The following is a 24447-nucleotide window of genomic DNA, read 5'->3' as shown; positions in this document are numbered from 1 at the left end:
CCACATACCCTACCTCGAGACATACTCTCAGGAAGAAAGCTCAGACTGGTCAGCAGAGAAGCCACACTATTTTTGCCCCTGCACGTGAAAGTATTAATTACTTAGTCATGTCCGCCTCTTTGTGACCCTGTGGACTGTAGCCCACCAGGCTCCTCTATCATGGAATTCTCCAGGCAAGAATACTGGAGTGGGTTGCCATTCCCTTCTCCAGGGGATCTTCACAACCCAGGGATTGAACACATGTCTCTGGCATTGCAGGCAGACACTTTACCAACTGAGCCTCCAGAGAAGCAGGAGCTTCACTAAATGTGTGACATCCAGTTGAAGGTTAACACTACCAAGGCCCAGGCACACAGCTGAGAAAGAAACTTCCTTCCCCTCAAAATCTCCCAACCAGGGTTTTGGACAGCAGGAAGCAAACAGAAGAGCGGGTGGGAGTCAGGAAATACGAGAGGAGGCGACTTTCAGGACCTGGGGCTGGAGGTGTAGAAAGTCTGCCTGGGGCTCCAGCCTCCATCCGAACAAGCAGAGACTCCCCGCGAGGCTCACCTTGTCGTACATGCGGTTCAGCAGCCGGGGGACCACTGGGAAGATGGTGGGGTGCAGGGCCTTCATGTCATCTGAGAGGAGGCGGATGTCTCCCTGGAAGAAGCCAACGCGCCCTCCGTGGCAGTAGACGACGGACTGGCGGAAGAGGACAGGAAGAAAGGAGTCCCTCAGGGCGGTCACTCCTGGGAGCAGTCCAGAGCTGTCCAAAGCTCTGCCCCATACGGAGGCACCTGTGACCCCCAAAGCCAGCTCTGGCTGCTGCCATAGGACACTGAAGAAAGCCATCCGAGGTGACATATCGCCCTCCACAGCTCCCCACTCCCCCGCTAAGTCCCACTCAGACATGAAGCGAAGCAGGAGACAGGGTGGAATCCTGAGCCTTTGGGGGATGCCAGCACAGCCACACTCACTGGTGGCTGCCCCTTCGTGCTCACTCCCAGAGCCTGGACAGCGGCCTCAGTCCCTGAGCTGTACTACCTCATCAGTGTGTCTGCTCCAGATCTCAGAATGCCTGCGCGCTTCCCCAGGGACAACTCAGCAACTCTGGAAGGCTATGCAGTGCCCACGAGTACTGGGGATGCTGCTGATGTTGTTGGCCAAGGGAGGCCAAGGTGGAGCCTGGCTGGTTGCTAATGGGACTAGGAACATGCCAAGGGCTCCTTTCTTTCGTATTCATAGCAATTATGTAAGGGAGACAGAATTCTTATCAGTTTGACAGAGGAGGAATGCAAAGGCCTCAGAGGTAAAGGGATTTGCTCAGAGTCACAAGTGATAATTGCTGGTGCTGGAATCCAGGTCTGAAACGCTGGAAAGCCCTCCCTAGTAGACCAGATCTCCCCCAAGGCCAAATGGCAGAGGCTTAGGAGATAATGCTTCTGCTGCACCTAGAAGTAGGGCAAAGGCTAACAGAGTTTTGCCAAAAGAACACACTGGTCACAGCAAACACCCTCTTCCAACAACACAAGAGACAACTCTACACATGGACATCACCAGATGGTCAATATCAAAATCAGATTATATTTCTTGCAGCCAAAGATGGAGAAGCTCTATACAGTCAGCAAAAACAAGACTGGGTGCTGACTGTGGCTCAGACCATGAACTCCTTATTGCAAAATTCAGACTTAAATTGAAGAAAATAAGGAAAACCACTAGACCATTCAGGTAAGACCTAAATCAAATCCCTTACAATTATACAGTAGAAGTGACAAATAGATTCAAGGGATTGGATCTGATAGACAAAGTGCCTGAAGAATTATAGATGGAGGTTCATAACATTGTACAGGAGGCAGTGATCAAGACCATTCCCAAGGAAAAGAAATACAAAAAGGCAAAATGGTTGTATGCAGAGGCCTTACAAATAGCTGAGAAAAGAAGAGAAGCTAAAAGCAAAGGAGAAAAGGAAAGTTATACCCATTTGAATGCAGATTTCCAAAGAATAGCAAGGAGAATAAGAAAGCCCTCCTCAGAGATCAATGCAAAGAAATAGAGGAAAACAATAGAATGGGAAAGACTAGAGATCTCTTCAAGATAATTAGAGATACCAAGGGAACATTTCGCACAAAGATGGGCACAATAAAGGACGAAATGGTATGGACCTAACAGAAGCAGAAGATATTAAGAAGAGGTGGCAAGAATACACAGAAGAACTATACAAAAAAGATATTCATGACCCAGATAACCACGATTGTGTGATGACTCACCTAGAGCCAGACATTCTGGAATGCAAACTCAAGTGGGCCTTAGGAAGCATCACTATGAACAAAATTAGTGGAGGTGATGGAATTCCAGTTAGGCTATTTCAAATCCTAAAAGATGATGCTGTTAAAGTGCTGGATTCAATATGCTAGCAAATTTGGAAAACTCAGCAGTGGCCACAGGACTAGAAAGGTCAGTTTTCATTCCAATCCCAAAGAAGGGCAATGCCAAAGGATGTTCAAACTACCACACAATTGTACTCATCTCACAGACTAGCAAACTAATGCTCAAAATTCTCCAAGCCAGGCTTCAACAGTACGTGAACCGTGAACTTCCAGATGTTCAAGCTGAATTTAGAAAAGGCAGAGAACCAGAGATCAAATTGCCAATATCCGCTGGATCATTGAAAAAGCAAGAGAGCTCCAGAAAAACATCTATGTCTGCTTTATTGACTACGCCAAAGCCTTTGACTGGGTGGATCACAACAAATGGTGGAAAATTCTGAAAGAGATGGGAATACCAGACCACCTGACCTGCCTCCTGAAAAATCTGTATGCAGGTCAAGAAGCAACAGTTAGAACTGGACATGGAACAACAGACTGGTTCCAGATTGGGAAAGGAGTACATCAAGGCTGTATATTGTCACCCTGCTTATTTAACTTATATGCAGAGTACATCATGTGAAATGCTAGGCTGGATGAAGCACAAGCTGGAATCAAGATTGCCGGGAGAAATATCAATAACCTCAGATATGCAGATAACACCACCCTTATGGCAGAAAGTGAAGAGGAACTGAAGAGCTTCTTGAGGAAAGTGAAAGGAGAGTGACAAAGCTGGCTTAAAGCTCAACATTCAGAAAACTAAGATCATGGCATCCGGTCCCATCACTTCATGGCAAATAGATGGGGAAACAATGGAAACAGTGAGAAACTATTTTGGGGGGCTCCAAAATCACTGCAGATGGGGATTGCAGCCTTGAAATTAAAAGACGCTTGCTCCTTGGAAGAAAAGTTATGACCAACCTAGACAGCATATTAAAAAGCAGAGACATTACTTTGCCGACAAAGGTCCTTCTAGTCAAAGCTGTGGTGTTTCCAGTAGTCATGTATGGATGTGAGAACTGGACTATAAAGAAAGCTGAGCACAGAAGAATTGATGCCTTTGTACTGTAGTGTTGGAGAAGACTCTTGAGAGTCCCTGGAACTACAAGGAGATCAAACCAGTCAAACTCAAGGAAATCAGTCCTCCTGAATATTCACTGAAATGACTGATGCTAAAGCTGAGGCTCCAATACTTTGGCCACCTGATGTGAAGAGCTGACTCATTAGAAAAGACCCTGATGCTGGGAAAGACTGAAGGCAGGAGGAGAAGGGGACAACAAGAGGATGAGATGGTTGGATGGCATCACTGACTCAATGGATGTAAGTCTGAGCAAGCTCCGAGAGTTCATGATGGACAGGGAAGCCTGGCGTGCTGCAGTCCATGGGGTCACAAAAAGTCAGACATGACTGAGCAACTGAACTGACTGACTGACTAGGAGATAATGTGTGCCAAGGCTGGTTCCTTAAGTGACATACACAGATGTTTCTCTGTCCCTACAACCTCATGTGGATTCCTCCATTCTCTGTCCCCAGGAGGTCTGTCCTAGTGCTCAATCATGATGGCAGTGCCATCTATAGCCTGAGGGGCTGTGAGAGTTTGATTCCCCAACTTTACTATCTTTACTGCTTTCTGTTTTAGGAGTTTGTGAGTGATGGAAGTTACAAAATATAGGTGTGTTGGGCATAAACGGAGCCACATTGCACAGAGGTTGAACAATAAAGCACTTCTGCAGAGAAGCAATGCTCGCTGAGCAGATGCATCAGCTGGGACCTCTCTCAGCCAAGGGATGTCCACAGGTGGGGCAGGCAGGTCCCAAGAGAGATAGGTGGAGGGGCCATGGTCCTCTGACCCCTTGTGGCACCTTCCAAAGACAGGCCAGTTTAGTTCTATTTCACGCTGCCAGTGACAAAGTGACACCCTGCTAGGGTTGCGGGTTCAGGGCACAGACTGTGCCTCCCTGAAGCCAGGGCCTTACCTGTACCATTCGCTCAAACATGTGTGCTAAAGGCAAATAGGAAATGTGTACATCCGCACAAGTGGGAGCCCACTGACTCTGTAAGAAAACAGAAGGAGCCCAGGCAAGGCCCGGTCAGTCAGGGGGCGTCTTACCTGGATGACTCTCTCAAACATGTGAGCCAAAGGCAGGAAGGAGATGAGCACATCGTCCTGTCTCGGAAAGATCACTTTCTGCAGGTGCCGGGCATGGGAGACAGAAAGGAAAGAAACACTGACAGGAAGACAACAAGAGAGTCATAAAACAATAAAGAGAAAATGACCTGGAGGGGCGAAAAGGAAGAGGGGGAGGGCTGGATGGGGGAGGAGGGAGAAGAGACAGAGGAGAGACGACAGAGAGAAAAAGTGAGAAGGGGGAGGGGTGAGAGGAAGACAGAAGGTGCAGAAAGAAAAGTGAGAGAAAGGGCAGCATAGGAAGCCGCGTGTTAGGTCGAAGCGCCAGTGGGTCTAGGTTATCTGCAGAAGCAAAGAGCCAGTTGAAGCACATATAAACCAGCAGAGTCAGCTGCGCAGGGGAGTCTCCTCCGGGAGGGCCTGCACCTCACACACAGCCTTCCTGCCACCTCAGGCACCTCCCCCTCCCCACAGCTGCAGGGGCTGCCTCTGGCCCCACTTCACCAGCAGCCCTGGGCCACCTGGGTAGGGATTCAGAGGGTCTCAGCCTGTTGGCACTTTCCAGTCCTTCTTGGAGAAAGGGGCCCAGAGAACCCTAGGTCTGTGCCTACGAGGGTTGGGGACAGAGGTGTGGCGGGTGGAGCCAGGCCTCAGAAGCCACAGCCTGAGAACAGGGCTTCACAGGGGATGCCAGAGCAGGATCCCCCTCTCTGGGCCAGATCTGACCTCAGGGACAGGAGCTGCGCTGGTCAAGGGGCTCTGCTCAGGGACGAGCTCTCCTGGGCTGATTTCCCTGCTCTCTGCCCCTTTTCAGAGGTCCTCAGTCTCCTGGGCTGGCTTTCGGACGAGTCTGGACAAGCCCTGGGAAACTTGCTCATGGCTCCTGGCCTGGGCTCAGCTACCAAAAATCTCTCAGTTTCCTACCAAGATGTAGGAACTTTCCTACTATTTGGGCATATGCTCCATAATGCCATCTGGCATAAATATGGATAGTGGTTTTCTCTACAGTGGAGAAAAAGCTTAATTTATGTGAAAAGGTATGTCCCTTCCTCCTTAAGGAAACTGTAGGACATTCAGATACTCACCACTTGTGGTAAAAGGTCCTTCCTTCTTAGCTGGTTAAAAATGCTAACATGCTTTTGTCAGGCCAAGATATCAAGCTTTTTTTATTTTAGATTTACCTTTTTTAGTACAGCCTTATAAATTAGCAGTTGCCGTTGTTTCTCAGACTCTAGTAGTCCTTAAACACAAAATGATTGAATTAAACCCTGACTTACTTGGAAAAACAAGTTACCAAGGATTACTTTTTAGATAAAGTTATACATTACCCACTCCAGTACTCTTGCCTGGAAAATCCCACAGACGAAGGAGCCTGGTAGGCTAGAGTCCATGGGGTCGCAAAGAGTCAGACATGACTGAGCGACTTCACTTCATACATTAAACCACAGGTATCTCAATTTTTGAAGTTAAAAATGGAAAACAGTTTTCCATGTTTTTTCTTTCTGGGATCTCAGCACTATTAGAAATCAACTGAATATTTACCAGGTATGGATCATTTCAGCGTTTGTGGTTCGAAGTATCTGTGAAAGTGGGATTGCTCTAATGAAAACAGAAACTTCTGCCTGGGAAAGGCAGCCTAGATTATATCAGGGGGAAAAAAAAGAAAGCACAAAGAAAAGCCTCTGAGGCTTGAGGGTGACCTTGAGAGTAAACCTGCATTGGACTCTACTTTATTCACCTCTGTCACTTTCAGAAAGCCCGAGAAATCAGCCACCACGTTTCCATGGGTGAGCATCGCACCTTTTGGGTTCCCTGAAAGGAGAGAGCAAGAAGGAAATTAGTTGGAAGCTCATCGGCCACTCCTTGAGAAAAGCGCCCAAGTTGTCAGTCCCAGACGCCCAGTGCTGTCCACGCAAACCTCTGGCCTTCGTCCACAGCCACCATCAGAGTCCCACACAGATGAGTGCTGGGAAGGACCACCATTCTGCAGACGCTCGAAGCTCACCCACCTTGAGGCTCCCAGCTGCCTGATACCACAGAAGGCAGGTGACACAGCTGCACAGGGAGGGTGCCTCGAGGCCTGATGGGCTGGCCGGTGCCTTCCCTTCTGCCTTCCTCAGGGAGCACAGGCTCTTGGCCCCCAGTCTCCTTAGGCATATCCCCAGTAACCCATGCTGCTCTCTGGGCCTGTGCTGTTCCAGTCTCCAGCTGCCAACTGTGCTGGAAGAGGACTTTCTCACTGTAACTGACACCTGGAAAGGCCCCAGTCCAGGCCAGGCTGGAGGCCCGGACTGCTGGGAGAGCCCTCCCATCTTCTCATTGGCAGAGACAGGACATGGATGTTCTTGCTGTGTCTTGACACGACCTTCCACTGCTGCACCTGAGGAAGCCAGGGGCTGCTAGCATGGCTCAGAGGCCAGGTGGGGACAGAAGACACAGCAGGCTGTGGAGGAGGCCACTGGTTAGCACGGCCTGTCGGGGCAGACACACGCTGCTGGTGCTCCTGGACAGACCTGACCAGGCTCGAGTCCTGGCCTTGCCCCTCAATGGCAGCCCAACACTGGCAGGTTGTTTTCTCTTTCTCCGTTTCCTAACCTGTAAAATGGGGCTTATCTAAGTTCTGAGGACCTAGCCAGGTACAAAAGATATTAAATTACAAGTTACCACTGAGGCAGGAGATACATGATCTGTTAAACTCCAAAAGTGAGGGGTCAGACCATGTGTAGAATTTACCCCCAAAATACCAAATAAACCAAAATGTTAACTTTGCAACCCTCACCCAGAAAAGAGGTAATAAAAGGGCTGAGTTGAGGTTAAGAGAGTATTGCAGTAAATGCCACTGAACTGTTCACTTTAAAAAGGTTAATTTTAGGCTATGTGAATTTCACTTCAGTAAGAGAGAGAGAGAGAGAATACGAATGAATGAAGGAGAATTTGTGAGGATTTCTTCGGAGAGCTGTTGAGTCCTACAGCTCATCAAAAGGGAAGGAATGAGGAGTCCTCTCTCCCAACTCCAGTCTGAAACCCAAGCTAACTCAGGCCCTAATGAGGCTATTTGAAAAGCACAATCATGTTCCTTAAAGATCGGGGTTCCCAATAAGAAAGGTGAAGACGGCTGTGGCTGAAAATCAGATAATAAATCCCAGAAACTGAACACGGAGTTCACAGAAGGTACATCAGGTGGTGATGGGAATGGTGTCTTAAAGAGGAATCTTACCCGAAGGCCAGTACCCGCCCTCAAATCAGAGGGGGCAGTAAAGTATATACCAGAGACATAAGCGCATGTGAAGCAGGGAGCAGACAACCAAAGGCAGGCACTGCCTGCTTTAACAAACCTCCTAAAAGTGTCCATGAAACAACAGACTGAATTGTAAACATCTGCCCCAAACCATTCTCCCTCCCTACTTTCATCTGGTGGGAGAGGGCAGAAACCTTTATCAGCCAGTGGAGGAAGGGGAGGACCACCAGGTAGGAAGGCATGATCTCACACCTTTCCCACCTGGCCTGCAGCCAGCCCTGGCCTGGGTAGGGAAATCTCAGCGAAGTGGACACATTCATATTTTGGACCTACACTTGTAATTCTGAATTAAGATCGAGTTTGTGACTTACAACGCCCATGGGACTCACCTGAGAGGAACCAGAAAAGGCTTGGGTGCCTAAGTTTTATCCAGGGGCAGACAAAGAGCTACCCCCACCAAGCCATTGTAAAAGAATAGATGCAAACAAAAACAAAGTTGCTCTCATAATTAGAATCTGTGAGGCTCACCCTATTGGTGACCTGTTTGTCAATAATGGCATCACCTCTGTCTGACCAAGATGTGGTGTGTTTTAACATGTGATCAGGCACCTACATCCATATTGCAAATCACAGAGGTGATTTTGGGGACATAGAAAGTTACAGGATTGAAAAAACATTATTTTCTAATAGGTGGCTGTTAAAATACCCTCCTTTTGAAAATAAGATCCATGCACTTTGTTTTACTGCTTCTCTTTCTTTCATCCCAGCATCTTTCCTCAAACCCAGGCCCTTATTAAGAAATTTCCCTGAATTGTCTCTTATGTACAAATCCCAGAAGAGTCTCTCAGCCCACAAACAATTCTGAGAGTATCATCTAGAAATTTTCACCTGTGGAGTCATAAATTCTGGATTTTTTTCTAAGGAACACCCCCAAAATACCAAGTATGAAATCGGAACTGTCACAAAATATGGTACTATGCTGCACAGCTTTAGACCTGCTAGACTGGGTAACTTGCTCACATCTAATGTAATCTCAGTGGAGAGTTTGAGAATTTCAAGAGAAATTTGTCTTCATTGATGAAAATCGTCTAAAGCCTCCACTCAATGCAGGCCAGGATACACACGGTGGTAGCACTTATTCAATTCTATGTAGTTGGACGTGCCCCTTTCCTCTTCAACATGATAAGAAAAGCTTACAGCTTTCAGAAACAAATGTTTTCTTGTAGATATAAATGAAATTTTACAAACTTCTAGTGAGTTGCAGAATTTCTAAGAAAATGCTCAAATTATTCCTTAAGAAATGCTCAAATTATTTTCTCAAGTCCACTCGAGATCTGGCCCCAGAGGATAAAGGAGAGGTAAACACTAGCAGCAAATCCTGGGAGAAGACTCCCAGGTCTGAGTTGGGAGGTGAGAGGTGAGCCTTCGAAAAGGCTCTGCTTGCTTCTGATTCAGGACAAGGACACACCCCTGGTAGCATTTGTTTTAAACATGATACGGAAATGTTTCCAACTTGCTCACGTGGAGGAACAGGCTAAGCATTCCCAGCTAGACCTATGTGCCATCAAAGTTGCAAACTCATGTCCTCTGGTTCTCTCCTTTCCTGGTGCAAAGTCAGTGACAAGGCGGGCATCCAGGCCCTCGCGTCTTGGCAGAATGAGACCTGTGGCCCATTTCCCACCTTGTACTTATCAACTCGCCATCCTTGCACTTCATTTTCTGTCCAGCTGCTGAAGGAAGAAAACTCTCTGAGTTTCAGATTCTGCCAACAGCATTTTGGCTTTAGCCAGTGCTCCTGGGTAGGCTACCCACGGCTGGTGAGCAGAAGGGCATTTCACTGGGTGAGGATCTGCCCTGGATGGATGTTGGTTCTGAGATGGAGCAGCTGTGGGGTGAAGCTGAGCTCAAGGTCTCTCCTCTAGGAATGGATGGGAGAGGGACTGGGAGCAGTGTTGGGTCGTCTGGCTGGGGGCTCCTCTGGCTCTTTTTTTCTGCTTTCACATAAAAGTGGGTTACGAAAGACACCAGTGACAGAAGTGCTTTAGAAGTTGTGTAATACAGATAAGAGTGTTCATCTCCCTGCTAAAGGTTCCCAAATCTTTTTAAGAATTGAGTCTTACATTCATCAACCCCACATCCACCAATGTTTTTAAACATCAGACTCGAGGACTAGCAGGAATACAAATAATCACTGTAACAGCAGGCAATTACTGAAAACCAATGTGGGCACTGTGCTAGGCATTTCATATATGGTAGCTCAGTTATTTCTTGGAACAAGTCTATGCTACAGGTATCAGATGTATGCATTTCCTACCCAAGGAAACTGAGGCTTAACAGAGCTTAAGAAACTCCCCTAAAGCTGCACAGCACAAGTGCCATGATGTAATCTTAGGCCTGTGGTCACACAAATCGTGAATGGGATGGTGCAAAAAGCGTAAGTCAAGGTGAGCCTTTGCCCAGAGAGCCCACCCTGAGCAGGCACAGCTGTAGGGCCAGTGGGCACTTAATGCACTAGATGAAATGACAGGCTTCCCTGGGCATCCTCGGCTGGAATAGAGGGCATACTCCAGTTCTGGGGCCTCCACCTTCTCCTCAGCCTCCCAGCCCCGCTGCCACCACTAAGAACTAACCTGGCATGCTGATACCCTTTCCTATTACTCCAGACACATAATGCTCCCCAGCCCCTCCTCCCTCCCAAGCTGGACTCCAGGGTCCCTCACTCCAGCCACTCTCCTGCCAAGTTCTTCAGTCCCCAGGCATCCCCTGGAGGACCCCACTCAGATAACCCCACCAAGTCAATCCAGCTGCCCCCCTTTTCCATTCCTCCCACAATGTGACCCCAGAGGCTCACGGTCTCCAGCCCCAGAGACGTGTGTTCCTCACAGAGACTCACATGGCACCCCCTTAGACTCTGGTCCGTTCATGACACATCTCACCCTCAGGCAGGACCCTAACTCCTCCATGGAGGAGGCCTCCCAGCCTCCTGGCCTCCCAGAAGCCTTTCTTCCTCCTTTCATCCCCCCAAGGTAGGTATCTCTCTACAGTACTTAGAAGCCTGCTCTCTCCCCTGACACAAAGCAGAGCTTTGGGGGCTTTGCTCCACTGAGCTTCACCTCCCCTTCTCTGTCTCTGGTGGCATTCTCCCAACTGTTCAAAACACCTTTAAGTATTTCCGGGAAAACAACAAAAACTCCACCTTCCCTCAACCCCATGGCTTCCACCAGCTGCCACTCTGTTCGCTGTCATCCCTTCACAGCTGATCTTTTTTTTTTAAAATAAACTCTGTTCCAATATAACATACATATGGTAAAGTGCCCAAATACATACACAGTTCAGTAGATTCTTTTCAAAGTGAAAAAAATTATCCAGGTACCAGTTATCTGGGTACAAGTTATCCAGCCAACTAGTGCCCAGATCAAGAAACAGAACATCACCAGCTTTCCACGGCAGCAGAATCCCAGGAGGCAACCACAATCCTTGACTTCTGAGACCAGAGAATCCTTTACTGTGCTTTGTCATTTAATATAAAAGAAATCATACGATATTTTGTGTCTTTTTTTTTTCTTTCACTTGAGTTATGACTTCCTATGTGTAGATATACCATCCTATTGCTGACAGGCATTTTAGTTGTTTCCAGATTTCAACTTCCCAAGTTTGCGTTGCTAGGAACGTTATGGAGCATGCCTTTTGGTGACACAGCCACGGCTCTTGAAAGAACTGTCCACACTTGCTGAACTGATATCCTCCTCTCCCACCCACTCCTCAGGCCGTCACCGTCACCTTCTGTGCCCAGCGCCGCCCCCACCACACGGGCACCAGCGGGCGCTCTTGTGGCAGCATCCCGTGGGCACAGCTGAGCCACCCGACCATGCTGGCCGCTTCTATCCTCCTCTGGCCTCTCGGGCTGCTTCTGCACAGCTTTGATTTGGAACTCTGCCCCCCATCACTCCTCTCCTATCAGTGTTGCCCCCCTGCAACCAGACCCCTCTCTCCCTCACAGAAACATTTTCCTTCTTGCTGCTGGTCCTCTCTGCACATGCTGTTCCCTCTCCATCCCCCTCTTCTCCTCCAGCCACCAGTCCTTCAAGACTCTGCTTAGACCTGGAGTCCTTTCCATCCTGCTGTGCCGACCTCTGGGTGGCCTACCACTCCACGCACCCTGGGATGCAGGCCCTCAAGGCAGAGAACTGCCTTGGGACATGAGCTGTGAGCTCATGAGGGCAGGGCGGTGTCTTCTCCATCCCTGTGTCCTTGGCGTCTAACACCAGGTCTGATGCAAAGTGGTAACTGAGCTGAATGAATGAATCCATATACATCAGAAAAGGACAGCTAAAGACCCACAGACTAACAAGAACATGTTTGAAAAGACCACTGTATTTTCTTCTCTGGGAAGACAGCGTACATGAACCCATAAGGATACATCTGCACAATCGTTCATGGGGCCCAAGTCCCCAGATTAAGCTACGTTATACCCACAGAGTATACAAGAGTATCTTTCATTTGGGAAAGGCAGTTCGATTTCATCCAGCTAATACTTATTCTGAAATGAACGACCAACCACACGCCCACCCGTTAGCCATCCCTGAGGACAGACAAACCTCAAGCTTTCACCTCCTCCAGGGCCTTCTTGACCTGACTAGTGGCTCCAAAGCACTGGCTTATTCTGGGAATCTCCAAAGATATTTCTATCACACACCAACAGAAAAATCTTCCCAGAATGATTCCACCAGAATCATGATTTCAAATGTAAGGTGCAGACAGTATTTTCCATCTTTCCTCACTGAAAGAACAACGTGGCTCTTGATGAAGCCAAGGCCAAGATGCTTATCGTGGAAGGAAAGCTGGCTCCTCAGCTGTGGTGTGCTGGACAAGAGGACAGCCATCAGGGACACAGCTCAGGCTCAGGCTGACGCCACAGAAATCCGAGTGTGCGGCCAGGTGGGGTGACACCAGGTAAGGGGCCTGCTCCCCTGCCAGCTCCACTCTGGCACCCACCACAACTCTGGAGTGGGAGCCTTGGGCAACGAATCGCAACCTGTTTTCTAGGCTCCATGTACTCTGTTTCCTCCATGTAGAGCTTGGGCAGGTGGCTCAGCTTCCAGTTGCGATTCCATAGTCTGAAAAAGCCCTGGACACCAGGCCTGTCCTTCACAGCTAGGCAACAGCACTGTTTCTGCATCATGAAGTTCTTTTCCAGATACAAGGGGGCAGCAGTTGTGACTAAGTGACTCATTTTTGTGACTAAGTGACTTAGTCACATAGTTGTGACTAAGTGATTCTGTGCTTTGAAGCTCGAGCACATTCTTAATCAGCAAGGATCCAAAGTTAAAGGCCAGAGTAGTGACCTGCTCCCAAATTCAGGGTGGAGGGACAGGTTATCAAAATTTCACACTGTGAAACTCTTTAATAAAGCAATGGCACCCCAATCCAGTACTCTTGCCTGGAAAATCCCATGGACGGAGGAGCCTGGTAGGCTGCAGTCCATGGGGTCGCTAAGAGTTGGACACGCCTGAGCGACTTCACTTTCACTTTTCACTTTCATACATTGGAGAAGGAAATGGCAACCCACTCCAGGGTTCTTGCCTGGAGAATCCCAGGGACGGGGGAGCCTGGCGGGCTGCTGTCTATGGGGTCGCACAGAGTCAGACACGACTGAAGTGACTTAGCAGCAGCAGCAGCATAAAGCTGAAGGGCATATTTTTAAATTCTGGGTTGGCTCTGGATATCAGTTCCTGGGGAGCAGAGGCTGTGTTATTTTCCTTCTGACAGGGTTTAGCAGTAAGGTGGAAATTCTCACACCCACTTGCGTGCGTGCATGCTATGTCGTCTCAGTCACATCTGACTCTTTGCAACCCTATGGACTGTGTAGCCTGCCAGGCTCCTCTGTCCAGGGGATTATCCAGACAAGAATACTGGGGTGTGTTGCTGTGCCCTCCTCCAGAGGATCTTCCGGACCCAGGGATCGAACCTGGGTCTCCTGCATTGCAGGCGGATACTTTACCGCTGAGCCATCGGTGAAACCCCAAACCTACACGAGTTAATGGCAAAATCCATTTTGATTCAATAAAGTCATACTTGTCATGAGCCACCCACAAGGATAGTCCTGCCTGTGGGACTGGTCAAGGGTCTGCCAAATGCCTTAGAGGCTGCATCTGGAGAAGGCGTGGGAGCCCTAGTTCACTGCCCATCAAGAAATATCAGCAAAGTAGGCCAGTCCTAGGTCTGGGGAAGAGGCTAGAAACTTCCCGCCCCTTCCCGAGTTATCACATGAGGCAGAGAGGCAGCAGTGAGAAGAGCACCAGGAGGGGCAGGGGGGAGAAGAGGGCACCACTGGCCGCTGGTGCTCCCTTGGACAGTCCCCACCCCGCCTGCCTCGCAGGCTGTGCTGAAGTCTCAGTGGGGCACAGTGATAGGGTGGACAGGCCACTGAAGACCGCAAAATGCCATGCCTGTGGAACTGGTCCTCAAGTGTGTCCTGCCTCCTTCAGGAAGACTTCCTTGGCTGTTCCCACGAACACTGATGCACATACTCCTCTGCCAGCACCAGGCATGGAGTGCGTCATTTCCTCTTCCTGAAACTTTTGCCCACAACACACCAGCCACAGATCATCTGCACTGCCTTCTAACACATCTTTCCCACTTCCTGTTTGGCACCTTTGACCACCCAGGTGAGAAACCGGGGACAGTGGTGGCAGAGAGGTTAAGTGACCATGCTGTGCCCCTCCAGCAAGTGGTGGAGATGGGGCTCAAAACCAGACTCTCCGACACCAAACTCCACACTCCTTCCCCAGTCCCTGACACAAAGGCCAAGCAGGCGCAGGGAGCAGAGAGGTGAGAGCCCTGCCTCAGAGTCATGCGTGACCCCACTGCCTAGACTGCCTCTGGTCCCCACTCTGGGAAGTTTGTAGCCCCCACCCTAGTCCTCCCGAGTCCACACCGTCCAGCCGCCCTGCACTGCCTCGTGTTGGCCGCTGGGAGCAGCAGGGAGGAGCCAGCGTCTGGAGCCAGGCACAGGACAAGGCTCAGCCCGCCCCACAGAGGGTGCCAGAGAGCCCTCGGTCGCCCTGTCCAGGGTGCCAGGAAGGAGCAGGTGGCTCTGGCTGGTGAGCTAGAAGCCTCACTTACCTGTCGTGCCACTCGTGAAACACACAATGGAGAGGTCACTGGGTTTCGGGGGCTACAGAGGTGAGAAGAGGAGTGTGTTAGAGACCCAGCCGGTGTGGCCGCCTGGACCCCTTCCCCGGCCAGCCCCTCTGTGCACACCCTGCCCCACCTCACGTGTGTGTGCGTGGTGTGAGATGCAGGCATGTGCTGGCACATGTGTGTGGCCCTGCATGCTGTCATCAGAAAGGTGAGCAGGCAAGTCCCCAGGAAAGAGGAGGAAAAGCCAAGGAAACCTAGCCAGGCATGGACACATATCCGTCTCACCCACCTCACACTTGCTCCTGCCACCTCCCCCACTTGTGTCTGAGTTGAATTCTAAGGGGATTGTGCTGCAGTGGCCACACACAGGCCTTCGTCAAAGATCTCACCTTTCTAGGCCATGTGACCCATTTCCTCCTTTCTTCCCACTATTTCCCCCAATGTCTGGGTTTAGGCTTGGGAACAGAACATGGAGCCCAGAGCTGAGCTGCCCACTCTGTCACTGAGATTGCTCTGCATCTGGCCCTTGCCCTGTGCATGTAGTCCTGGGGTCACCAGGAGGAGCCCACCATGACCACTTGCATGTAGAAGATGGTGTCCCAGAAGAGGTGACATGAGTTGAGACTGATGGACAAGCCACATCTCTCCAGATGAAGTCAGAGTGGGCATTCTGGGAGAGGAAACCAGCCTGGGCACAGACAGAGGTGCAAGAGACAGGGTATGCTGCTGGGTCAGAAAGGAGTTCTCTAAGGCTGGGGGCGTGGCACAGTGTGTGGAGGTGGGGACACATCAGGGGCTACGGGGAAGGTGAGGGCCCTGGGAAGAGGGATGTGACCTGCTGCTGCCTGTGCATGCAAAGGCTCACAGGGTGGGAAGTGAGTGGGAAGAGCTGAGCTGCAGAGGGGGCTGGAGGTAAGAGGCCTGGTTAGAAAGCGGAAAGTCCCCACACGGCCCCTCCCAGAGGGCAGTGGCCCACACTGGTGACTCCAGCTCAGGCAGGATCACTTGGGGATGACACACAGAAAAGCTCAGAGAGCAAAGATGAGCAAAGACAGCAGAGGCCGCAAGGCGTCCACTTCCAGCTCTGCTGCTGCTCCTGCCCATCTCATCCTCTGGAGAGCTCACTACAGGGAAAGGGAAAACATCAGGTCTCCCAAAGAAAAAGTTACTGGAGACGCAAGGGATTGGCTGCCCTTTTTCCTCCCTCCCAAACATCCGACTGCTGTTCCAGGTCCCTCTCTGGACCCTCACTCACAGAAGTCCTCAGCACCCAAGGGGACATTTCCTCAGTTGCTTATTAACACAGGGGTGCTACTCTGGCCTCTCTACCAAGCCTTGTGGATGGTGAGGAAGGTCCGTAAGGATGTGCCCTGGGCACCATTTTGCTCAATCAAGACCTGCTGAAAAACGAGCTTACCACAGGATCACAGTGATTCTGCTGGCCACAGTCCTGAAAGAGGAAAACATTGGTTTTAAATGCTCAAAAATTCTAATCAAAAAAAAGATAAATAAATAAACACAGTATGCCTCGATCCTGCACCAAGCCCAGAGGCCAAGATTCCCAATCCAGGGAATACAAAGATACACACGCAGGCACTGGCCACCCCACATCACACATAGGGGTCTGCAGCCCAGGGAGAGGCTAAGCACTGTATACAGGCACAGTGGGGAGATGGCCTGAGGGGTGCACGGTACATCAAGACGGAGTGGCTAGGTGGCCTGGGCCTCCTGCCAAGTGGTCAGGGCTGGAGGGGCAGATTGGGGCTGCCAGCTTAGGTGTGGCCCCTAAAACCATGGCAGGGCACAGGCATTCAAGAGCACACAGGGAAACAGGTGGAGAACTGGAAGGCCCACGGTTCTAGGGCACAGTGGCAGTCAGCTGCTACTGAGTAAGGCGCGAGGCCCTGGAGCATGCCCTGTGTCACCCTGGCAGGCCACAGGCTGCCACCAGCCCAAAGTCTCTGGGGAGGCCATGCAAAGGAAACCAGCTCTGTTGGCTGCTGGTGGCCTGGGAGACATCTACAAGAACCTCTTCAGGACTCCAGTTTACTACAGTCCCCCGGCTCAGACAGGCTAGCCGTTAGCTGGAAAAGAGGAGACTCCAGAGGCTGTGGGAGAAGCTGTGGGGCAAGCTGGCACTACCATCACCTACTGGTGCCTGTGTCATTAACTGTGCCAACCAGCTGAGCTCATACCAAAGAGGATGCCTGGGGGACCAACTCTACTACCCAGTACCAGCCCCTGGGAAGCCTCCCGTTTGAACCCTGGCACATGAAACATCCTGATGGCCTCAGACATCCATCCCAGGGTCATAAGATGGGCAGATAACCAGCAGCTCTGGCTCAGGGGTCAACTAGCTGTGGCCCAGGAAACAGCCCAGAAGCAGATCCTCACCTCCACATCCTGCATGGACTTAATGACCACCCCACACTCTTGCCCTCTGTCTTTCAGGGCCTCCTCGAATGGCTCCATGAGGATGATCAGCTTGAGCCCTGGCGTCTCCTTCCTCTCCACGTGCTCCAGGAGAACCACAGCTTTCTGAGGTTTATCCACGATCACGGTGCTGATGTCAGCTGTAGGGGTTGTCAGGGAGAGTCAGGCTGTGCGGGCACAGGCTGTAACTGCGGGCAGCACGTGCCAGGTAGTAGAAAAATGGGCTGTGTTTGCCACAAGACAAGCTTGTGTGTAAATGAACACGTATGACAGGTCACATGCGACATGTTTCCAGAGGAAAACTGCCCAAAGCCTGGATGAAGCCGAGGGCAGAAGACCAGGAAATCTCTTAGAAGGAATGCTTGGAATCTACCCTCAAGAGATTCCCTGGGGTAGATTCCAAACATTCCTTTTTCTCTAGGTTCAGCTACCATCATCCCTGGTCTAAGATACTGATCACACCCCCAACACCTGCCTTAAGCTGAAGGGAACTCAGAGGGTTGGCAGCCTATGTGGGGGGCTGGTGCGGAAGCTCCTTCTTGGCAGCCCTACTGTGTGGAAGGAGCCTTCAGGTAAAGTCCAACTGGGGACTCAGGAAGCCAATTCAAGGGCCAAAACGGAAGCCCCCAGTGTTCTCTGAGAATGGCAGCAAAGTGTTTACTAGTGTCAGACAATCAGCATAAGCTGAAGGCTGGGAAGGGGAAGTGGGACCGGCCACCAGGGACAGGAGTGGGCAGCTGGGCTCACCTGTGTTGATGATGTAGCGGACTGCCCCAGGGCCCAGGGTGTCATATAGAGGGACCACCACCATAGAGTATGTGTAACAGGCAAGCTCTGCGATGATCCACTGTGGAGAGAATTGGGGTGGGGGACAGGGGAGTACAGAGCAGATATCAGGGCTGCACTGCCCTCAGGCCCAGGCAACCAGGGCCCTTGCTTGGGGCCCTGTGACCAGACTGCTCTATTCTGGCCCTGTGCACAAGGCAAGGGACCCATGCAGCTAATGGGCTGTGCCTGCTCACCCACAGCCTTCTAGTCCGTGCGTGCTCCAGGGAATCACGGACTCCAGATTACCCCAAGCCCACCTCCGGGGTTTGTATGGGCTTCTTCTCCAGGTCCTTCCTCTCCCATGGCTCAGGGAGTTGCTGTTTGTGCAGCTGGGTGGGGTGTGGATGGAGCTTGGCTGAAATGTCCACCCCGATTAAGGGCAATGCCAAGAGAGTGAGAGATGGCATGGATGAAGGATCTCCATTTTTCCTCTTGCCCCAGTCCCTTCAGGCAATGGGAGCTGGGCTGTTCTATGGTATCCAATCCTGTATTCCACTGATGCCTCTAAAACCAGTTAAGGCTGATGCTCACCTCTGGTCTATTTTGTGCAAAAACGCCGATAAACTGATCTGTACATGGTTTACAATTGTGCTGGAGAAGTCCAGACCCTAGAAATTCAGCCCTGTCGGCCACCTGCACAGAGACACAGAGAAATGATGGGAAAACAAGGGTTCTTCAGCAGGGAAGGGAGAGGTGCAGGTGGGCTTTCTATGGTCTGAGGGAGCTCCCCAACTCCCTACTCAGGTGTGTTGGAAATCTTGAAAGGTTGCTGCCAGGAGTTTGACAGACAGGCCAGACAAAGAAAAAGTAACTGAGACCCTCCAGGGTGCCCCCAACCCACCCTCCCACCTCATTCCAAGCGCCAGGTCTGTGTGGGTAGACAGAGTGGGTGCTGTCTTCTGTTACTCACCTCCTGGTAGGACAGCCACTGATAAGGCTGCTTGGGATTCCTGAAGCCAAGACAGGGTCCATTCCCTGCAGAGAGATAAGCAGACCTTGTGCCAGGGAGGAGGGCAGGGTAGCAGTACCACCTGCACCCACTCAGTAGACACCCGGATGAACCTCCCGCCCCGGGAGACAGTCCATGAGCCAAGCGAGCTGCTCCCCACCTGCCTAAACCTGCTGAAGTGCAAGAAGGCCTACAGTACACAAGCACGGCATCTCCCCAGGGAGACCAGGGAGGCCCAGGAACGGGAAACGACACAGTGCCCGTTAGTTCCCACCATGACCTGTGTGATGCAGCCCCAGGAGGACGGGGACCCGGGGACCCCTGGGCAGAGGTGGCACTTTGCCTCTCTGTGACAACTCCCTTCACCCAGATATCCTGGAAGTCGGGATTAGAACCATGCCAGCCAGTAGCCTGGTAGTTCAAGGCTCACCAGGGGCTGCCAATGGGAGATAGGGAGTATGCGCTAAGAGACAGCTTAAGGTCAGCGGTTCCAGGGCTGGACAAAAGCTGAGGTTAGCCGTTGACCACATTAGCAGTTACCTGTGTGACTGGGTGGCAGGAGGGCTAAGAATGGCTTCTCTCCCCTGACCCTGGGAATGACTCTTCCGCCACACCCCTGGAACCACGCTTACTCACTCCCACCCTTGCACCTGCTCAACCCCTGCCACGACCCTTCCATACTCCCATGGCCCCTCTTACCTGAGATCCTAAGCCCACGGTGGAACACCTCGTACATGGTCCTGGCATCGTCGTAGTAGTGGGTGAACAGCTCCGGGCTGTCCCCTATTACGGATCGCCGGGCCCCACCACTGTCCTACGAGCCAAGCACAGAACGGAGAGGCAGCCGGGGGTGTCAGGAGAGGGCACCGGGCCGTGCACAGTGTGGATGCACACGTGGGCCACACGGCTGGAACAGGACGCGCTCTGTGCACACTCACACGCACGGCCTACACACACCTGGGCTGCACACACACACCCTCTACACACGTTCATGGACACGTGACTTGTACACACTGGACCTGTACATACCCACACTCCAACAGGCGGCTCACGCCCATGGGTCCAGTATAGTGGTCTACACACGCACACGCAGCACCCACACACCAGGTCAGCATACACTGCTGCTGCTGCTGCTGCTGCGTCGCTTCAGTCGTGTCTGACTCTGTGCGACCCCAGAGACAGCGGCCCACCAGGCTCCCCCGTCCCTGGGATTCTCCAGGCAAGAACACTGGAGTGGGTTGCCATTTCTGCCTCCAATGCATGAAAGTGAAAAGCGAAAGGGAAATGTCTCAGTCGTGTCCGACTTCTAGCGACCCCATGGACTGCAGTCTACCAGGCTCCTCCATCCATGGGATTTTCCAGGCAAGAGTACTGGAGTGGGGTGCCATTGCCTTCTCCGGAGCATACACTAACTGCCCATAATCCTTAGTTACTGTGCATACACACCCATGGTTCACTCATACAATAGAGTGGTGGATGCTGGCTGGAGTCAGGCTTCAGGATCAACCCGCCAAGGTGTTGCTGCCATGCATGTAGGTTAAGAATCATGGCTGTCATCCACCACTCACATAACAGTGTGATTAGTTTGAGAACCCGCTGAAGGTACTTTCCCGGGAAAAGAGGCCTAGAAGGCTGTGAAGGAAACAGCCTGGACCTTCGGTGAATCGAGTGGGAAGGCAGCAAACGCCATGTGTGCTGGGGGCTGGGAAAGGAGCTGGGCTTCTCCTGCCTCTTCCCCTTCCTCATGCCACCCCTCTTCTCAGGACCCAAGCCCAGTACGCTCCAGAATCACTGCTCCAACTCTTCTCTGAGCACTATTTGGGCTGTGCTGGGCTGGCTCATGGTCCGCCGCCTCTTGAAACCTCAACTCTGAGGAACAGCGTGAGAGCTACAAAGCAAACAGCCGGACTCTGAACCACAGGCGGCACTCAGCTGCTTTGCAGTGGACAGTTCCGTCTGGCCAGTGCCTCCTGAGCACCAGGCCCATGGAGGACCTGCGTGGGGATCTGGGCACCGATACAATCAGACCTGGTGAGCACTCAGAGGGGACAGAAACGATGAAGCAAGAGACTGTGTCCAGGGACAGAAGGGGTATGCATGGGCAGGTGTGTTAGAGCATGGCTGCTGAGCTGGGTTTTAAAGGATACAAAGGGGTTTACTGGGCAGAATGAGGAACAAGGACTGGAAGTCTCACCAGAGGCAACAAGGGCAAACACTTGTGGCAGGAGGGCACCTGGGGGCTGGAGGCAACTCATGCCGCTCCGAGTGGTAAACGGAGGGGTCCAGAGAGGCAGCAGGTCAAGGCGAGGCGCTTGAGCTTTAGGTGGAGGGCAATGGGGAGCTGGGAAGGATTTTTAGCCAGGGTAAGAGACATGATCTTCAAGACCCAGACAATCACGATGGTGTGATCACTCACCTAGAGCCAGACATCCTGCAATGTGAAGTCAAGTGGGCCTTAGAAAGCATCACTACGAACAAAGCTAGTGGAGGTGATGGAATTCCAGTTGAGCTATTTCAAATCCTGAAAGATGATGCTGTGAAAGTGCTGCACTCAATATGCCAGCAAATTTGGAAAACTCAGCAGTGGCCACAGGACTGGAAAAGGTCAGTTTTCATTCCAATCCCGAAGAAAGGCAACACCAAAGAATGCTCAAACTACTGCACAATTGCACTAATCTCACATGCTAGTAAGGTAATGCTCAAAATTCTCCAAGCCAGGCTTCAGCAATATGTGAACCGTGAACTTCCAGATGTTCAAGCTGGTTTTAGAAAAGGCAGAGGAACCAGAGATCGAATTGCCAACATCCGCTGGATCATGGAAAAATCAAAAGAGTTCCAGAAAAACATCTATTTCTGCTTTATTGACTATGCCAAAGCCTTTGACTGTGTGGATCACAATAAACTGTGGAAAATTCTTCAAGAGATGGGAATACCAGACCACCTGACCTGCCTCTTGAGAAATCTGTATGCAGGTCAGGAAGCAACAGTTAGCACTGGACATGGAACAACAGACTGGTTCCAAATAGGAAAAGGAGTATGTCAAGGCTGTATGTTGTCACCCTGCTTATTTAACTTACATGCAGAATACATCATGAGAAACGCTGCACTGGAAGAAACACAAGCTGGAATCAAGATTGCTGGGAGAAATATCAATAACCTCAGATATGCAGATGACACCACCCTTATGGCAGAAAATGAAGAGGAACTCAAAAGCCTCTTGATGAAAGTGAAAGAGGAGAGTGAAAAAGTTGGCTTAAAGCTCAACATTCAGAAAATGAAGATCATGGCATCCAGTCCCATCACTTCATGGGAAATAGATGAGAAAACAGTGGAAACAATGTCAGACTTTATTTATTTGGGCTCCAAAATCACTGCAGATGGTGACTGAAGCCATGAAATTAAAAGACGTTTACTCCTTGGAAGGAAAGTTATGACCAACCTAGATAGCATATTCAAAAGCAGAGATATTACTTTGCCAACAAAGGTCCGTCTAGTCAAGGCTATGGTTTTTCCAGTGGTCATGTATGGATGTGAGAGTTGGACTGTGAAGAAAGCTGAGCACCGAAGAATTGATGCTTTTGAACTGTGGTGTTGGAGAAGACTCTTGAGAGTCCCTTGGACTGCAAGGAGATCCAACCAGTCCATTCTGAAGGAGATCAGCCCTGGGATGTCTTTGGAAGGAATGATGCTAAAGCTGAAACTCCAGTACTTTGGCCACCTCATGCGAAGAGTTGACTCATTGGAAAAGATTCTGATGCTGGGAGGGATTGGGGGCAAGAGGAGAAGGGGACAGAGGATGAGATGGCTGGATGGCACCACTGACTCGATGGACGTGAGTCTGAGTGAACTCCGGGAGTTAGTGATGGACAGGGAGGCCTGGCGTGCTGCGATTCATGGGGTCGCAAAGAGTCGGACACGACTGAGCGACTGAACTGAACTGAACTGAACTGAACTGAAGAGACATGATCTGAATCGTTCCCCACCAGGTAGCACACAGGAGTAAATGCTACCAGGCCCTCTATGATCTGGATCCCTCTTACCTCTCTCATCTCACCTCCTACCACTCTCTCCTCGCCTCCTTCACTACAGTCGCTCCGGATTCCTGCACTACTGGACGATGAGGCAAGGGAGGGCACCACCCTCCCAGGAAGAGAGGCCTTGGCTGTGCCCATGACCTGTCCTCCCCGCCAGACCCACGAGGGACTCGCTCTCTGGCCCTCAACCTGACCAAATCCAGATCACTGTCACCTCTAAGCCCAGAAGCCCCAGGTGCCTCCCCACACATGGCCCCTGCAAAGTCACAGCAAAAATGGCCCTGTCTCTCCTACTACTGAAAACCCCAAATAGATCCAGGCTGTCCACTCCGAGAGTCCCTCTCCAGTTCATGGGGCTTCCTTGCTGGCCTCTCCAGGTGAGTTAATTCATCTTAGTGCTTCCTCTGCATCATCTCACCAAATCCTTAAAATAACTTTAGGAGGCAGGTTCTCTTTTTATTGCCCACTTCACACATGAGGAAACTGAGGCTCAGAGAGTTTATTAAAAAAAAAAAAAAAAACTGCCAAGGACCACAAGGCTAGTAAGAGGCACGGCTGGGCTGCGAATCCAGAGCTGCTGGTCACCACAGGCAACTAAGTTATATATACCCACAGCCCTTCTCCACCTCCCAGCCACACCACATGAATCGCCACTTCCCAAAACCACCAGGTCGTAGTCACACACCTGCACCTCTGCACACATTTCCAAAGCATTTTCTGGAAAAATGCTCTAAAGGTCCCACTCCTATCTCGGCCTATGCCCTCTCCCACCAGACAAAACTCTGTCATGCTTATGATCGGTACCTACAAGATACACCGCCAAGAGCAAAAGCAAGGAGTTGCATGGTGTACGTGGTGTATTATCATTTTAAATCATGGGCAGATGTCTATACGTTTGCTTGTGGAAAACAGCTAACACAATGCTCAGGTGAAGAGAACTGGGAGGCAAAAGGAAAAAGGTGGAAGCTTATCAGTCTATGTCCTTTGGCTGCTTTTGAACTGTACACTAACTATTCAAAATAACTAAAAGAAGATCCTCTGGAGGAGAGCCTAGCAACCCACTCCAGTATTCTTGCCTGGAGAATCCCATGGACAAAGGAGCCTGGAGGGCTACAGTCCATAGTCGCAATGAGTCAAATACAACTGAGTGACTAATACTTTTACTTTCAAAGGTTTTTAAAAGGCAAAATAAATTCCATAAACGTAGGAAACAAATCTTACAGGTCCTTCTAGACTGAGCCTGGAACCCCTTGTCCAGGCCGGGCTGCCATCCCTTCTTCCCTCAGCGGCTCTGCCTGTGAGTTGTGTGCTCTGGAAGGGCAGGGCCCTGCGGTCGGGCCCCTCTGGGT

General features: G+C 50.9%; 1 protein-coding gene across 6 annotated transcripts in view; it reads right to left on the bottom strand.

Annotated features, from left to right (window-relative positions):
* ACSL6 (acyl-CoA synthetase long chain family member 6) overlaps window positions 1-24447 on the bottom strand; it is a 66238-nt gene that overhangs the window by 23415 nt on the left and 18376 nt on the right. For 3 of the 6 annotated variants that reach the window (XM_070374017.1, XM_070374021.1, XM_070374020.1), the window contains 10 exons: window positions 19764-19878; window positions 19026-19090; window positions 18647-18748; window positions 18035-18134; window positions 17249-17427; window positions 16272-16304; window positions 14837-14888; window positions 6212-6285; window positions 4322-4399; window positions 550-684 (listed from right to left, as the gene is read on the bottom strand). In XM_070374017.1, coding sequence (XP_070230118.1) covers window positions 550-684; window positions 4322-4399; window positions 6212-6285; window positions 14837-14888; window positions 16272-16304; window positions 17249-17427; window positions 18035-18134; window positions 18647-18748; window positions 19026-19090; window positions 19764-19878 — 933 coding nt within the window. Of the gene's footprint in view, window positions 1-549; window positions 685-4321; window positions 4400-4455; window positions 4534-6211; window positions 6286-14836; window positions 14889-16271; window positions 16305-17248; window positions 17428-18034; window positions 18135-18646; window positions 18749-19025; window positions 19091-19763; window positions 19879-24447 lie in introns of all 6 variants that reach the window. The other 3 variants (XM_070374018.1, XM_070374019.1, XM_070374022.1) reach the window with 3 other exon arrangements.

Source organism: Bos mutus, chromosome 7, assembly GCF_027580195.1.
Source record: "Bos mutus isolate GX-2022 chromosome 7, NWIPB_WYAK_1.1, whole genome shotgun sequence".
Classification (NCBI taxonomy): Eukaryota; Metazoa; Chordata; class Mammalia; order Artiodactyla; family Bovidae; genus Bos; species Bos mutus.
The sequence above is the reverse complement of the archived record's forward strand: the minus strand, read 5'-3'. Positions and strand labels throughout refer to the sequence as shown.